Source organism: Delphinapterus leucas, chromosome 11 (assembly GCF_059928025.1).
Source record: "Delphinapterus leucas isolate spDelLeu-1000000601 "Yukka" chromosome 11, BTC_Dleu_Yukka2, whole genome shotgun sequence".
NCBI classification, from domain to species: domain Eukaryota; kingdom Metazoa; phylum Chordata; class Mammalia; order Artiodactyla; family Monodontidae; genus Delphinapterus; species Delphinapterus leucas.
Window position 1 is genome coordinate 90,640,782 of NC_143139.1, and position 15,411 is coordinate 90,656,192.

Sequence of the window (15,411 nt, forward strand, 5' to 3'; positions counted from 1 at the left end):
AGACCCGGATGAGGACGGGGATTGACTCGGGGCCGCCTTGCACAGAAGCACGTCCTGATCCAACTGCTACTGTAGCGGGTGGCTGTCGAGAGCAGGCGGGGCGTGCGCTGCTGGGGAAGAGACGGAGGAAGGAGGCCAGGCCAGGAGAGCAGGGCAGACGCGCCAGCCTGTGTCGGGGGCAGCGGCGGAGGGTTTCGGGAGTGCCCGGCTGCGCGGGCGCTGGAGGTCAGGTCAGCGCCCGGGGAAGGCGCCACCTGCTGGCGTCACGCGGGGGCGGCTTCAGGGTCCTGGAGGGAGAGGCCAGGCGGCCGCGGGTGAAGAGCAGGGAATTGGAGTCGGCGGCAGAAACTCACTCCAGAAGTTTGTCATGAAGGAGAGGACTGGGATCGTGCAAAATCATTTGCATGTTTCAGTGCCACAGGGACCAGAGGGGGGAAAAGGTTGCCCTCCTTGTGGGAGGGACGATGGAGCAAAGTCCCCGAGAAGGTGGGAAAGGACGGACGTGTGGGGACAGCGCCTGACCGAAGACGCCTCTCCCGGTAAAACAGGAAGGACGGGAAAGAATGGGTGTGCGTCTAAGTAGGTGTCTAGATCAAGGAGATCCTGTGGCCTCCATTTCCTCCCGGAAACGGGAAAGGAGACGATCTGAGTGATGTTAGGGAGTTGCAGATTTAGGAGGAATTTCAGAGATTTGGGACTTCCTGGTAGAGAAACCAGTGCAGGAGGGGTGGCTGAGGAAGCCCAGGGAAGGAGGAAAAGGCCCAGGCCCCATACAGAAGGAAAAGGTGTGGGAGCCTGGGTGGTGGCCCGAGCCAGGCGAGAGGTGACAGGGGTGACAGGTGGCCAGACGGGAAGCGCCCCCTGGAGGGCAGTTTCTGAGGCAGGTGAGGGCGGCAGCGAGGACACCGGGAGAGGATGGAAAAGGGAAGAAGTGAAGCGGAAGATTTCAGAGGCAGAAGCAGGAAGACAGCTCCTGCCAAGACTGGAGGAGCCGGAGGGCAGGTCCCATGGCACCAGCCTCGACCTGTGTTTCCCTCTCCCCTCATCTCATTAAGGGAGCGTCGTGTTTGCCGCCTTCTTTTTTCCATCTTACAAAAGGCAAATGCAAGTTCTATCTTTGGAGCATGGGGGAGGCAACAGAGGTCGTTGAGGATCAACACACGCAGGCCAGGGCGAAGAATGGTGTTTCTCCTTTTATTTAAAAACAGTGCTTCATTACCATTTGCAAAGGCAGAGGCAGTGCTCCTCCTTCGCTTAGAGTTTATAAAAGCCAGCAACATGATCAATAATTTATACACATGGATAGTAATACAAAAAAATAAGGAATAAAAGCTAAAGATCTAACTACTCCGACCTTCACAATTCCAGCTACTTGATAATAATAGGAGTAACCCAATGAATACTGTATGGTCTGAAAGCTACTATACAATATGATTCTTAACAAGAAGGGGAGGGAATTAGAGACTGTCACAAAGCCCTGGGTGCTTCTCTGGAGTTTGTAGGGAAACAGGACCCTGGGCAAGCAGCTCGGGTGTCCTAGGAAAAGATTTAGGGGTGGGGGAGTGGGGAGTGGGGAGAAAAGGCGAGGTGGTCGATTATACAAGCATCCCATGTGATGCCCCCATGCCCCATAGGTACCTGTTTTGCCATGGCAACGGGAGGGGGCCGGAGAAACTGCACGTTGCATGTAGGGATGGTTTCGTCCCTGCCACGGGGAGCGGGGACAAGAGGGGAGGTTCGGTGGCATGTTTAGCCTTGCAGAGATTTGGACTGAAAAGCTCAGAGACTCAGGTGGGTCAGCCTGTCGGGGACAAGCCACCCTGCCTGGCTCTCTCAGCACTGTGCAGCCCTAGCTTACGTGTGTCAGCCCCAGGTTTGCTCCAGCTATTCACAAGCAGAATTATAACACAAGAAAAAAAAAATTCATTTCCCTTAGGGGGAAAAAAAAAAGGAGGATCAATTCATCACTCGATATATAATACAGCCAAAATGAGCTGCCAAGACAAGCACACACACACACACAATACTGTGAACAGAAAAATACAAGAAAAGGACAAAGCTGGGGTTCTGGGTGGGGTATCGACGTTGCTTAAAGCACTCATCAGTCCCCGGAAAAACCAAACCAAAAAACATTTTTAAAAAATTCAAAAACATATGCACCCCCTGGGAATCTGGCGTTGGTAACAGGGGCGGGTGGTAGGGGGGAGAGAAGAGCATCGCTGTTCCCTTTTTGCTGGCTGGTGTGAGCTGAGCCCTCGCCACACTGGCGGGCGCGTGTGTCACTCCCAGGAGGAGGGGCCCCGGCTGGCAATCCCCTTAAAGGCAAGGTTTGAGTTGTGGCCGATGAGCAGTTCTCTCCGTTACCAAGCCCTGCCAACCAGCACTACCATGGCTGAAGTGATCGACCGTTTTCCTGAGTAATCTGTAACTGGCTACAGTTCCGGGAACGTGGAGAACTCAGCTACTGCGGCCACCCGCCATATTCGAGGACTCCCCTCCGCCCTCCTTCCTAGTGCATCCGATTCGGGAATTTGAGAACCTGCTGCAGCCTGGTCTGTAAGCCTTATTTTAAAGATGGGAGCCAGGGACTCAACGGCACTCGCTAAACCAGAGGGCACATGCTGGCTTAGGACACCCAGAGTCTACTTGGGAAGGGCCCTGCTTCACGCTCTAGCTCCTGGATGGCTACTGCCTGGTTGATCAGTCAAGCGAGGATGAAGGAAGAACACAGCAAAGGGGAAAGGGAGGGAAGAGGCTTTCGGACAGTAACATTTCCAAAAAAATCGTGTTTTATGCAACAGAGAATCAGGTTTCACTGGTGGATACTACAAACGGTCAAACATTTTCAAGAGCATGACAAAATAAAAACACACAAACTTACGTTGGATGTTCACCTTGCCCACTATTTTTTTTCCTATCTTAAAACAGTGCAAACAGGTAACTTATGCTTTTAAAACACCACTACCCCTTCCCCACCCCCCAAAGTCCCTTTCCTCCTATTTTCTGGGGGAAACAAGTCTGCGATTCTGCAACTGTTTCTGTGCTAGGGGGTTGCAAGCAGCCGAGAAGTGGCTGGGCTTGGTGAAAGGGGGCGGTCCCAACGACCCTCCCCCCTCCCTTACAGTGCCCTCTGGGCTGTCCCTTGCTTCCCGCCCTTGGCCTCATCCTCCCGCCAGAAGGAAGGGAGGCCATCCAGCCCTTCCTGCAGATCCCTGGGGTTGCTTCCATCCCGAGTTTACACCTCCTTCCTACCTGGAAGCTATGTGACTAGTTACAGGGTGGTAGTGATGCACCGACTTATCTGCTAGAGCTCTAGGAAAGTAGAACCTAAACTAAGAGCAGTTCAGCCCCTGAGGAGTCACACTTTTGAGAGAAAGCTGCTATCATTGATTTCTACTGAATAGAGCTCCACTAGCTCCCCTTAAACTAAGAGCTGAGCTCCAGTCCCCTTCTTTTTCAAGGAAGAATAATATCGGCTCAGTTCCAACTGTGGCTGCTGAAGGAGGATGGTGACAGTGGGCTTTGTAAAAACTGAGAGCCTTAAAAGTGACGAATCACAACAGCTGATCTCGGTCAGTGGGAGCTGAACTATGTAATATAAGGAATTCTGGAAAAGCTCTAAGGACAGCTCTCTGGGCTGAAAGAGGGATATTCGGATAAAGGTGGTCACTAGGGGGCTCCTAAGAGTAAGATGCTTAGAAGTCCACATCGTGACCTACAGTAAAGCTGTCGAAATTGATTCAGCATGGATACGTTTTCTGGAATGATTCACCAGCGTCCTCTAACAAACTTACAAGATGCCATACTCTCTTCTGACTCAGTTTCTTAGTCCAGTGGGAACTAGAGTCAGGAATGAACAAGCACTGATGCTTCGAGGAACCTGCCTCTGATGAAGCTGCCTGTACGCAATCTCCAAACTAGAGTCAGGAATAAACAAGCACTGATGCTTCGAGAGCCCCGATTCTCAGTGATGACGCTGAAAACCAAAGGTCCTTTAATAACAAGCAGAACTCTATTTAGTCTTGGTAAAAGGAGCTGAAGGAAGCAGTATTAAAACCATCCCTGGAAATGCAGCAGAGGCCCACTGGAGAACACAGAGCTTGCCTATGGAGTCCTCAGCCAGAACCAGCTGAACTGAAATGCACAAAAGCTCAGGCTTCTGCCTCTTTTAAAAGGGCTGTGGAAGCTGCCTTCTCTGCCTTTCCCATCATCTTTCCCTCTTTCCGGAAAAAAAGAATAGAAAATTCTTGAACTCATTGCCCTATTTTCCTCCCCTGCTATGGATATAACCATTTAGAATTTGGCCTTGCCTCCACTGAGCAGTGGCTTGCCATTTCTGAGAATGGTCCCTGTTTGAACAGGACACAAAATTTCTCTCAGTTTCTTCACTCAGTAAAAGCTCTCCCTCAAAACAAAAGCAAAAGAAAGAAAAAAATCCTCCCTGCCCCCATTCCCTACACCTGTGAAAGCCCCACATCCCATTCCCACACCCCAAACTAAAATATTTATATACACACACAACAAAATTGTCTCAACAGCAACAAACCAAACTTTGGCTTGGGGAGGGGAACCCTTAATAATGGCCAACGGACTGGGCAGTCTGGTGTCCCCTATTCTGTGCATTCCTCCCCAGAATCAGTAAGAATTGCATCGAGGCCTCTAGCTTCCTTGATGTCTCCCCTAGTTTCAGGGATGCCTCCCTCCCAGTTATTAGGAGAGAGAGGATTCTGAAGGGGGAGAAGATATGTATTATACACGACAGGCCAGTCCCCCCCCCACAGATCCCTCTCCTTACAAAGAATGTTTGATGCTGTCATATGTCAGTCATTTTAATTCAGGGACATGAATCAGTATCAGTCAAGAACACGGGTGGAGGCAGGAGTAAAAAAAAAACCAAACAAACCAAAACAAACCCATAACAAACCAGAAGCTCCATGTCTCTGAATTACTTACTCCCTTTAGCAGCTATCCCTCGGGTGAAAGGTCACCCTAGTACCAATGTGAATAGACCAGGGAGCCAAACGGACCGTGCTTTTCTATTTTCTAATGGCTTCATTTTGGAAATGCTGCAGGACCCCTGCCTTTAAAAGCTAAGAGCTAGAAGAGAAACACTTTCTCCCCTGTCTGATGATAGATAAGTCGAAGCCAGGTAGTGATAGCAGTGACTCACTGTGGTGGCCACCACATGACTCTTCCTGGCAACATATGAGGTCCTGGCCATTTCAGACCCTCATTCCTGTACGGGAGGGGAGCAGCCTCAGGGGCTTGTTTCATGTCCTGTAGTGTTCATGAGTACCAAGTGGTCCAGGTGCTCAGCTGGGTGTCTTTGGAGGATAGTGAGAAGCTGGGTGGAATGGCCACGAGGGCTCCAGACTGTGGACAGAAGTGACTCGTAAAGGCTCTGGAAGATGAAAAGTCCTATGGCTTTGGAGCGTGAACGAAGTGCCTTCGCCTGCCCTTACATGCCCTGCTCACAGAGACCTCCAGGGACGGCTGATCTCGGGCTCGGTGCTTTATCTTTTGCCACCAGAGCCTTTATTATATGTTTTCTACTTTGTACTGACTTTTTGATGCAAGAGAAAGATCGGGAATATCAGGGAGCCTTAACCTGACATCGTCTGACACCCCTTTTCTTGCCCTCGCCCTCTTCACTGGCGCGTGCCAATCTGTACTTGGAGCCCTCAGGCCCTCAAGACACCTCGGGGACATCTGGCCACTGGCTATTTAGTCTTCTGTCCCTGGGTCCTAAACTCCTGAATCTCGAGGACACGGGAGCAGGGTGTTAATAAAAGGAGAGATGAGCTAAGCTGTGGTTCAGTGAAAGGAAAAGCAGCCCAGCAGGAATGCTAGGGTTTACAGCAAAGAAAAGAGTGATCTTTTTCATACTCCAGAGTTCATTCCGAGACTGGGTTCCTAATGAGGTGTTTATTATCCACAGTCTGAGCGCATGTCTGGAAATATTAATACTATAATTCCAAAAACGATGCCAACTGTCTCAGGCCTTGCGTGTAAGATGATTGTAAAGAGAATGAGGAGACAGGAGGGAAGAGGAGAGGAAAGTGTCTTAGTGATTCTCCTGCTTTGCCAGCACACATTCCTATAGTCTATTAGCATGTGGATTCCAGCCACAGCCAATCAGAATTGCCTGCCAAAGACCAGAAACTCAGAAGACTAGAAGGATATCCTGTTGCAGAGAGATCTCTTCCACTTCTGCTTGTCCCACAGCCACTCAGCACCAGGTACACTTTGGTAATTCTGTCTGCTGATTTCTGATCAGACGCATTTATCAGCTCCTAATGTCTCTCCTTCCTCATTGACTGCCTCTTCCGTGATTGACAGAATAAGCTAAGCACGGACATACAGACATGGAAATGCGTTATTTTTTTTTTTTTTTACCACAGTTAAAAAAAAAAGAAAAAAAGAAAAAAATGCACAATCTTTGGAACAAAAGAATTAAAGGCAGAAATTTAAAGGAAAAATACATATTCAAAGAACATAGTGAGGTATAAAAAAGTATTCTCTCTTTTTTTGTGTTTTTTGTTTGTTTGTTTTTCCTCTTCATCTTGCTATAGAGTTCCTCTACTAGTAAATATTGCAATAGCCAGGCCTCATGAACTGGGGGGCTGTCCCACTTGCAGGGGTCTCACGTCACTTCAGTAAGGGGCAAATCGGCTGTAGCCACCTCGGTATAAACTCGCCTGTAGTAATTAAAGACACAAAAATATTAAAAGGTTGATGAGAGAAACATTACAAAAGAAGACATGTCCTGAGGAGGGATTTGGAAAAACAGCTTCCTTAGAAGCTTCAAATCAACTGGTTAGATGTTGTCTAGTGCATGAGGTCAGGAAACCAACTTCTGCCTCTAAGATGCTCAGACCACAGCCCAAACATTTACTGCTGACCTGATGTTCTCAAGGGGAGAGTATGCTAATGGTTCATTATTTACGTGAGTTAGCACAGAAGAGCACTTCAATGAAGTTTAAAACCAAGTCTGTAAATAGTCTGATTTTTTAAAAGCATGGGTCTTGTCTACCTTGACGACCTCATTACAAGCGTGACCTAAAGCAGACTGCTGATCTTACCTTCTTACCCATTACCTGCCAATGGAGAACACGTTACTTCTGACCACTATCTCTGTCACATCGCATGTTTGAGATGGTGCTGGATTTAAACCTGAGTTAATCTTTCAACGAATAAAGTCTATTTCCTCTATAATTTATAAAAAATACCAACCAGGTTGTTTCTTGACATATCTTTTATATATATATATATATATATATATATATATATATATATATATATATATATATATGGTATGTAAAACTGGGGTTTTAAGTGGGCTTCTTTTCTTTCTTTAATCATAATCTAATGAATTATCTTTTTCAAACAAAAGTTCCCTAGGAACATATCGCTCCTTGGGTCATTCTTTTAGTACAGGACTTATATCACTTGGGCACTAAATAAAACCTCAGGAATTCCCATCACTTCCTTATATCATACGTCTCGACTTCAGTTCTAAACACCGCCCCCCATACCCCCGCAGGACCCTACTACTTCCTTCCACAGATCTTCATCAGTAGAGATTTAGTGTGGGAAGTGGCAGCCTCTCTCACATCCTTTATGTCTTAACTGTGACCCTCGTTCTGCCTCCCTCTCAGACACGGTCATCTGTGTTTCCGGGCCGTTGGCCAGTGACACCGTGGATGGTACAGAACGTCTGGCACAAGGAGGTATCACTGTGGACTGGCCAGTCTTTGCTGAATCCAGTGGGTCCCGTCATTGGCCCCGGAGGTGTCCAGGCCAACACAAAAATACTGCAGGGGGGATTCGAGTTTGGTCAGGGGAATTATTCTATTTTTTTTTTTATTTTAAAAATATGGAACGCTTCACGAATTTGCATGTCATCCTTGCACAGGGGCCATGCTAATCTTCTCTGTATCATTCCAATTTTAGTATATGTGCTGCCGAAGCGAGCACAGGGGGATTATTCTAGATGAGCTCTGTGGACTTTCTGTATACTTCTAAGAAGTATACCATACTTTGCCACAAATGTTAGTAATAAAATATCTTCGTAAGGCATTTGCTTGGTGATCTTTAGTACTATCTGCCAGAAGGCTTAGGAACAGCAGGGACATCCTTTGGCATCTGCATTTGGAGCAGACAGGTTAAGTTCTTTGAAAAGTTTACTGTGAAAACTGGAGAGTCTTGTGCCCCAAGTCTTTGCGAACACCCATCGGTAAAACTCTGCCACAGGTGTGCGTCCAACATCTGAGCCATTATAAAACAGCAACCTGTTCCCTTCCTTCCTCCCGAACAATGTCGTTACTCAGGGCAGACTGTCACTGCTCATTCCTTTCTGCTGTCCTTAACCAGGCCAGGCGGCTCACACCAGCACACACACAGAAGTGATATGAAATTTCCAGACAGTCCTATTGGTTTTAATACTTTGGCAATGGAAGAAGGGCTGAATTATCACCTCCCTAGATCTTCTGTAGTCTGTAGGTAAAAGTCAGAAGAAGTAAAACGTTTGAAAAAATAAAAGGCACATCTACTTACCACAGCGCCAACTCCATAGCTAGCGGCAGGGGCGAGGGCATGGTAGGGGTCGGCCGTGTACACCCTGCCATAACTGGAAAAAGAAATCCAATCAGGGAGATAAAGGAAAGACAGTGATTAAAAAAAAAAAAAAATTAAGGGGTTTTACTGTGCTAAGGACTTGTAACTTGGTCTTGGAATGTTATTAGAAAACTGGCAGAATGGAAAAAATCTCTCCGTTCTACTCCTAAAGGCAGCAACTGAAAATTTCTGAATTACTTCTATAAAATGGAAAAGAAGGGCACTGGAGATGAGGAAGAGGGAAATTGGGGTCAAAGCCAGAAACACACAGGAACAAGCTGGAGGGAGGGGAGGAGTGTGAGCCTGTGCGCCGTTGGGTTTTTGGCAGGATAGAGTCCAGGCCGAAGGCCTGTGGAAAACCCAGCTCAGCAGGCGGTCCTGGGGGCTAAGTGCCCTTTTGGAAACAGCGTGGGGAAGGAAAGGGGGTGACGCGGGGCGGCCTGGCGCTCCCCGCCCCCGTCTCGGCACCTACCCGTCGCTATAAGCGGCGGCGGCGGCGGCGGCAGCGGTGGCAGCGGTTGCAGTAGCAGGCTGTGCGTATCTGTAGGCTGCGTATCCACCCTACAGGAGAGAGGAGAACTGACTTTACACGTGCCTCTCCCCCGGGGGGCAGGCGAGCACACACCCGCCCACACGCAGATGGACGCAGACGCAGACACAGACACAGACACGAACACAGACACATCCGTGGGGAGAGAATGTTTCAAACTGCATCAGTCTGCATGTTACTCCTCAGTGTACAATTCAGCTCCACCCAAGGCAGGGGTTTGCTTTGCAATTTGTAATAGTAACAAAAATAAACTACACTGGAGAACCTCTTCTCAAATTTAAGGAATGAAGATATGATTTAAGACATTTTTTTTATTGAAATATAGTTGATTTCCAATGTTGTGTTAGTTTCAGGTGTACAGTAAGTGATTCAGTTACACACATATATATATATTTATTTATTCTTTTTTAGATTCTTTTCCATTATAGATATTGAGTATAGTTCCCTGTGCTCTGCACTAGAACCTTGCTGGTTATCTATTTTTATATATAATAGTGTGTCTACTGTAATTCCAAACTCCTAATTTATCCCCCCGCTGCCCACCCCCCTCCCCAAAATGAAGATATGATTTTGGGTCTGTCTTCGTTGGAACTTTCAACAGGGAAAATACTTACAGGAAGTTGGGAGAACTTTACCTGATAGGAAATGTAAATTATAGATTAAACCATTAAATTTATATGTGTTAACTTCAGATTCTCTGATGCGTACTTGGATTGATCTACTGCTAAGAGACTACGGTATATAAAGAAAGGTCCCATACAGTGCTATGCTCCATGTGGCCTAGTGCGTCTGCCAAGAGGCTAAGATAATCAAGCGATATTTAGAAGGAAGAACCAGTGTAGATCAGGAGTTGGCAAACCTCCATCTGTGGGCCAATGCAGTTGGCCTCCTGTTTTTGAAAGTAGTTGTGACAGAGACCATACGGCCTATGAAGCCGAAAATCTTTACCACTTGGCCCCCTACAGAAAAAGTTTGCCAAGTCCAATCTATACTTCAGACTCAGGCAAATCAGATTACAAAGGGCTGTGGACCCTTGGACTAGGTTCAAACAGATCAGGAAGCCCACCCCCCCAAGCATTTAACTGCATTTATTTTTCTTCCCTAAAAGGTTTTGGGACTTTCTTACATCCTAATCTCACAGCAGGTTCTGGAGCTTTTCTTCCAAGGGTTCAAATATCCTCTCAGTCCTAGAGAGTTTCAACTCCCCTGTCCTGCTATTTCACCTCAGTTTAGGTGAACCAAATACTCAAAAGGTTTTCAATGTCAGGGTGAAATACTTCATGAAGGTTTTCAAAGATAATCACAACAACAAATGCCACACGAGACAGGCTATTTGAAAAAGTGGCAAGCTCTACCTTTCCTTCTTCTTCTTTACCTTTCTAGAATTCATCTATTTTACCTAAACCTAATTCAGGTGTGTACTTTTATGACTGTCATTTCCCCATCAAATATAGGTAAATACAGCTATGTCCATTTGGACGGCACCTCAGCAGCGAGCACAGCATGTTTCGTTTCTGTAGATTACTGTGTCCTTTTCTCATGGACATCTGAAGCTTTCTGGCCTGTACTTTCTGCTTTCTATTCCTTCAATGTTCAGTTTTTGCTAAACCTACAAAAGAATTTCAAATTTACTTCTGTATCATTTCTTAGGATTGAAAACAACCATTTTCTAGTGGGACCCTTGGTCGTCTTAGCCATCTGACAGGGAAGCTTCTATCTTGCTCCTTTTATATCTGTCCAAATCTTATTCTGGAAATACATGTGATTTCTTCTTAGAGGTTTCTACAGCTTTTTGCTTATTTCCTATCTAATTTATGCTTTCTCTAACTGAAGACACTGCACCATGGGGGAAAGCTTACTCCTGCTCTTTAAATTTATGCTCCTTAAATTCATCACAAGCAGCTTCAAATATACATTAAAAAAAAGTCTCTGATTGGCTTTCAGTGGTTTTGTACTATTCCTTCTTTGTTCTTCAAGCGAATGACTTGGAAAAGTAAACATTGTTTTCTCAATTATAAATCTTTCCATAGATATTCCTATAAATAAGAAAACTCTGATTAGTATTACCAAACACTGGCAATGAGATGGTAATGGATAGGGCCGTGGCAGGAAGTACCCTCGGGGGCTATCTGTGATCCACATGCTTGCTCTGAATTCTAGCCAGGTCTATGGGAACAGGCAGGCCAGGCTGATTGGGGCAAAGCCGTACATCCAGGCTGCAACATACGCACTGCCATACATACACACAGAAGCATATACATTTATGTATAAACTAACTCAAGCGTCTCTTTACCTTTTAAACTTCTAAAGAAAAAATGAAACAGTAAAAGGATTGTTAAACAAAACAACATACTAATCATCATAGTTGAAATTTTAAGCTTTATATGAACCTTGAAGGCTCCAGTTTTTGGTATCACTAGAGATGATTCCACTAGTTTAGAATTAAAGTTTGCTAGTGTGAAGTTTACAGAGGGGCCATGTTTAGTAAAACTTCTTTGTAAATGAGGACAATGTGGTAAACAAGCATCATGAGGTTTCTCTCTTTAGCATTCCTTCAAAATCCAAAATAATCTCTAAAAATTGAAAAAGTCAAGGTAATAAAAGCAATTAAAGCCTAATTTATATCTTTCTGAGTAAAACATTTAAAAACTGAAGTTCTATGCCATGGGAAAGAGGTATGCATTCTCATAAAAGTACTGACTAGACTCTCAGTTAAGTCTCGGTGTGTCAGAGATACTGGGGATTGTATTAAATCATTAAATTTGAGCTGTATTGGACTAACCATGGGGAATAAAGGAGATTCTGAATGAGGTTACTGATAGCCATTTCCCCTCAGCTTCCTCAACCTGCAAGAAGCCATCGGAACCTCAATGGTTTGGGGGTAATGTTATTATTAATCAAGACAATTTTAAATGGATCAGGCTGTGGAAGAGAAGGCTCCCTCCAAGCCAGAAGGAAATGAAGATACTCTATCTGCAGTCTTTTCCTTCTGTTATGAGTGAACTCTGACTCTGGAGCTTGAATTTGATGAGGTTCTCTGCTATTCAAATTCAGGAACACAGGACAGGGATGCAAATATTTTACTGACAACAAAAGGCTCTAGGAGAATATCAACAGAATTTTAAGAAAAACTACATTAATTTTTTAGAAAAGCAGGTAATATTTCCACATATCTACTCTTCTGATTACTTTATGATAATGGTGCTACAGAGAGGCCCTTTAAAGGGGAGGGGTCTGTGTTTAGGATGGGCAGGTAATATCGCAATAAACTGATTTGCTAATTCATTGACGACTACCCCAAAATTAGAAAAATTAAGTTGTATGTCATGGATTCTTCCTCTTAACTGTATTCTTAGTCCAAAGTATTTCTGCTGGTGCTTTAAACTGGTTATTCAACAAAACATCTCACCATAATATAAGCCAATGAACATTCAGATATATTTATTTCTATTCTGGATTTTGGAATGCATAAAGAATCCAGGCTGAGAAACTGTTTTTTCAACTTTCACTTCTATTAGCAAATCTGAAGTTGTTTATGGAACATGAGAACAAAGTGCAGTTTGAAACACCAAGGGTTTCATTGCTGTTTCTTAAGTTTTTCAAAAAGAACAAGGGTGGGGGAGGGGTAGGAGAGACAGGGTTCAGGCGTGGGGAGGGGATATGGCGCCACATTTATTAATCACATTAAGAACTAAGCATGCCAACATCTGGAGCTAGAACAACCAGCAAAATCACCACGTTCAGACTCAGATTGGCTAACTCTATCTATCCCAGCATTCTCTTGGGACAGCGGTTTGCCCTAGGCTCTACCACAAGCTCGGTGAAGTACACAGCCTCAATTACTAGAGCGTGCAGCCACAACGACCTGGTATTACGGAAACAGTCAGTCACCACTTGAGTTAACATTCCAGACCCTAACGACTGGCCCCTCCCCAGCCCAAAGAAGAGTCAATCTCGCCCACCCTAGCCCTGGCCCACACCACAATGTTAATAATTATAACAAGCAGTAACCCATCTGTTATATCAGAGAAGGGAACAGAGACTCCACTGAGAGATTTAGAGTGAGATGTTAACATTTCTTCAGCTGACTGCACAAACAAACAAACAAAAAAAGAGGAGAAATAATTCATTTGGAGATATGAAGTCATGAGATAGCTGATGTGTATTGCTTTTAACCATGCACCGATGCAAAACTGAAGCAACCATTAATAATAAAAATTAAAAAGGACATATGTATTTACACACAATCAGACCTGTTTGATCTGAAGCAGTTTGCAGATTCTATCTGTGTGTGATTTGAAATAAAACAAAAAATGGGGATTAGCATGGCCACAGCACACCCTAATGTCAGAGGGCACACACGGACAGCTTTTTGGAACCTGACAGCTGGATAAATTTGGCATGGCTAAGCCTGGTCCAAATATCCACAAGCCCCTTTAAAAATAATTACTTTCTTATTCCTTTGTAATTCATTCTGAATGATTCCTAGTGCTCCCAACTGGGACAGCCCAATGCTATATCACTCCCCAATTCAACCTTCCTGATTCAGTTCTGACCCGCAGTGCTCACCTGTATGCTTGCCCTCTGTCAACACCCATACATTCTGATCCAGTGCTCTTCCAAAGTATTTCCTGTGTGCTATCCTTTCTCATATCCATAACACATCCCTGCCTTCAACTTCCAGCTTTTTCAAAGGAAAATGCTGTTACCTTTAAGATCCTTTTGTTGTTGTTGTTGTTAAAGTCTCACTTTTGCATTACCCAATGTCACCTCCTAGGGATTTTCTACTCCACTCTGAACCAATTTTATTGTCTAGTGAACTTTACAGCATTGCCACGCTGACATGATTCTTCTGCACAGCTCTGTAGCTGTGTTTTAACTAGAACAAAATGGAAGGGTTCTACGTATCCTCCCTTTTATACCTGACCTTTCCCTGCCTACCCAAGTTTAATCCTCCCTTGTCTTGATTTTCACCTGGCCATTAATTTTATTATTACTTTTTTGTTTTAGGATTTACAATAAAACAGGACTTTGGTGAGCATGTGATGTCAAGACACCTTCTTTCTACCTGGAAGACAATGACATCAATGTGACACTGAGGAGAAGAATGTGTACTTCAAGACCAGCAGACAAAATGAAAGCTTGTTCCCTACATGTGATGTATAGATTTATAGAGCAAGGGGAGTGGGGGGGGTGGTGGGCGCGGGGGGAGAATGGCAGGTGTGATGCTTCAAATCACTACAGCAGAGCAGAGATCCAGTCCAGCTAGCTTGGGTCTAAGGCTGTGCCTCTGGGAATCACTTTGTCTCTACACGATTCTAACTCCCTCCTTCCCCTCACCTCCCCCTCTCTCCGGCTGAGATGCACTGCTCTAGACTGAACTTGCATGAGGCTCATTAGGAGAACAGAGCTCTTCCGTGGCAATATGGCACCTTTTATTAAATGTGAATCACACAGATGTGAATACAAAACTCATAATAATGATAATATTGTTACTGCTTTTGAGTGAGAGACCTATCTACTTGGAAGAGTAGATAGGAAAAATTTTTAAGGAAAATCTTTTAAATTTATCCTATTAAAATTGGGGTTAAGGAAAGAAATTTTTATGACCAACTTGGTATCTTCCACTTACTACTTTTATGATGGATGAGAGATGGTGTTTAATTAACTAACCTTGTCGAACACTACTATTCCACGCCTCCCCGGATCAGTTCATTTCCCACAGCTTGCTGGGTAGCCACATAAATAAACTAACTGAATTGTGAAAAGCTGTCTATTGTTTTCTTTTTCCTAGCACCCGGCTCTCAGCAAATCTAACAGTGCATCCTTATCCAAACGCACTCACTAATCTAGTTTTAAGGTGAAAGGAAAAGAGGGCAAGGGAAATACATGTTTCAATTTTAAGTCTAGATTTTTAAGACAACTTCAAACTTACGTAGCAGCACAGCCCAATTACTACTATGATTTCACGACAGGGTCCAATTTGAGATTCAGAGTCCTGTTTAGATGGATTCTACCTTCTCCCTTTTCTCATTTCTTTCACAGTAGTAAGAAAATGTCCCGAATTTCTAAGCTCTCCAAATATAGAAGACCAGTTTAAACACCATGGATAAATGTGATTGACAAACTAAAAGAGGTGGCAGTGATGGGACAGTGCGTATAACACACCTGGGGCGGATGTGTGGCAATGGGACAGGAGCACTGAATTTTGGAGGAAGTGCCCTCTTGTAAGGAACTTGACTGGG

The 15,411-nt window shown here is 44.8% G+C and overlaps 1 protein-coding gene and 1 non-coding gene across 18 annotated transcripts in view; both read right to left on the bottom strand.

The window, feature by feature from the left end:
• Window positions 1–6,370: 6,370 nt before the first annotated feature.
• The window catches only part of RBFOX2 (RNA binding fox-1 homolog 2), a 256,259-nt gene continuing 247,218 nt past the window's right edge, over window positions 6,371–15,411 (bottom strand). For 16 of the 17 annotated variants that reach the window (XM_022599952.3, XM_089921270.1, XM_022599949.3 and 13 more), the window contains 3 exons: window positions 9,089–9,177; window positions 8,557–8,629; window positions 6,371–6,698 (listed from right to left, as the gene is read on the bottom strand). In XM_022599952.3, the coding sequence (XP_022455660.1) occupies window positions 6,644–6,698; window positions 8,557–8,629; window positions 9,089–9,177 (217 nt within the window). In that variant the 3' untranslated portion in view covers window positions 6,371–6,643. Of the gene's footprint in view, window positions 6,699–8,556; window positions 8,630–9,088; window positions 9,178–13,419; window positions 13,452–15,411 lie in introns of all 17 variants that reach the window. The other variant, XM_022599946.3, reaches the window with a different exon arrangement.
• On the bottom strand, window positions 7,871–7,977 carry LOC115803704 (U6 spliceosomal RNA). Its single transcript, XR_004024476.2, has one exon. It is a non-coding gene; the product is annotated as a U6 spliceosomal RNA (small nuclear RNA).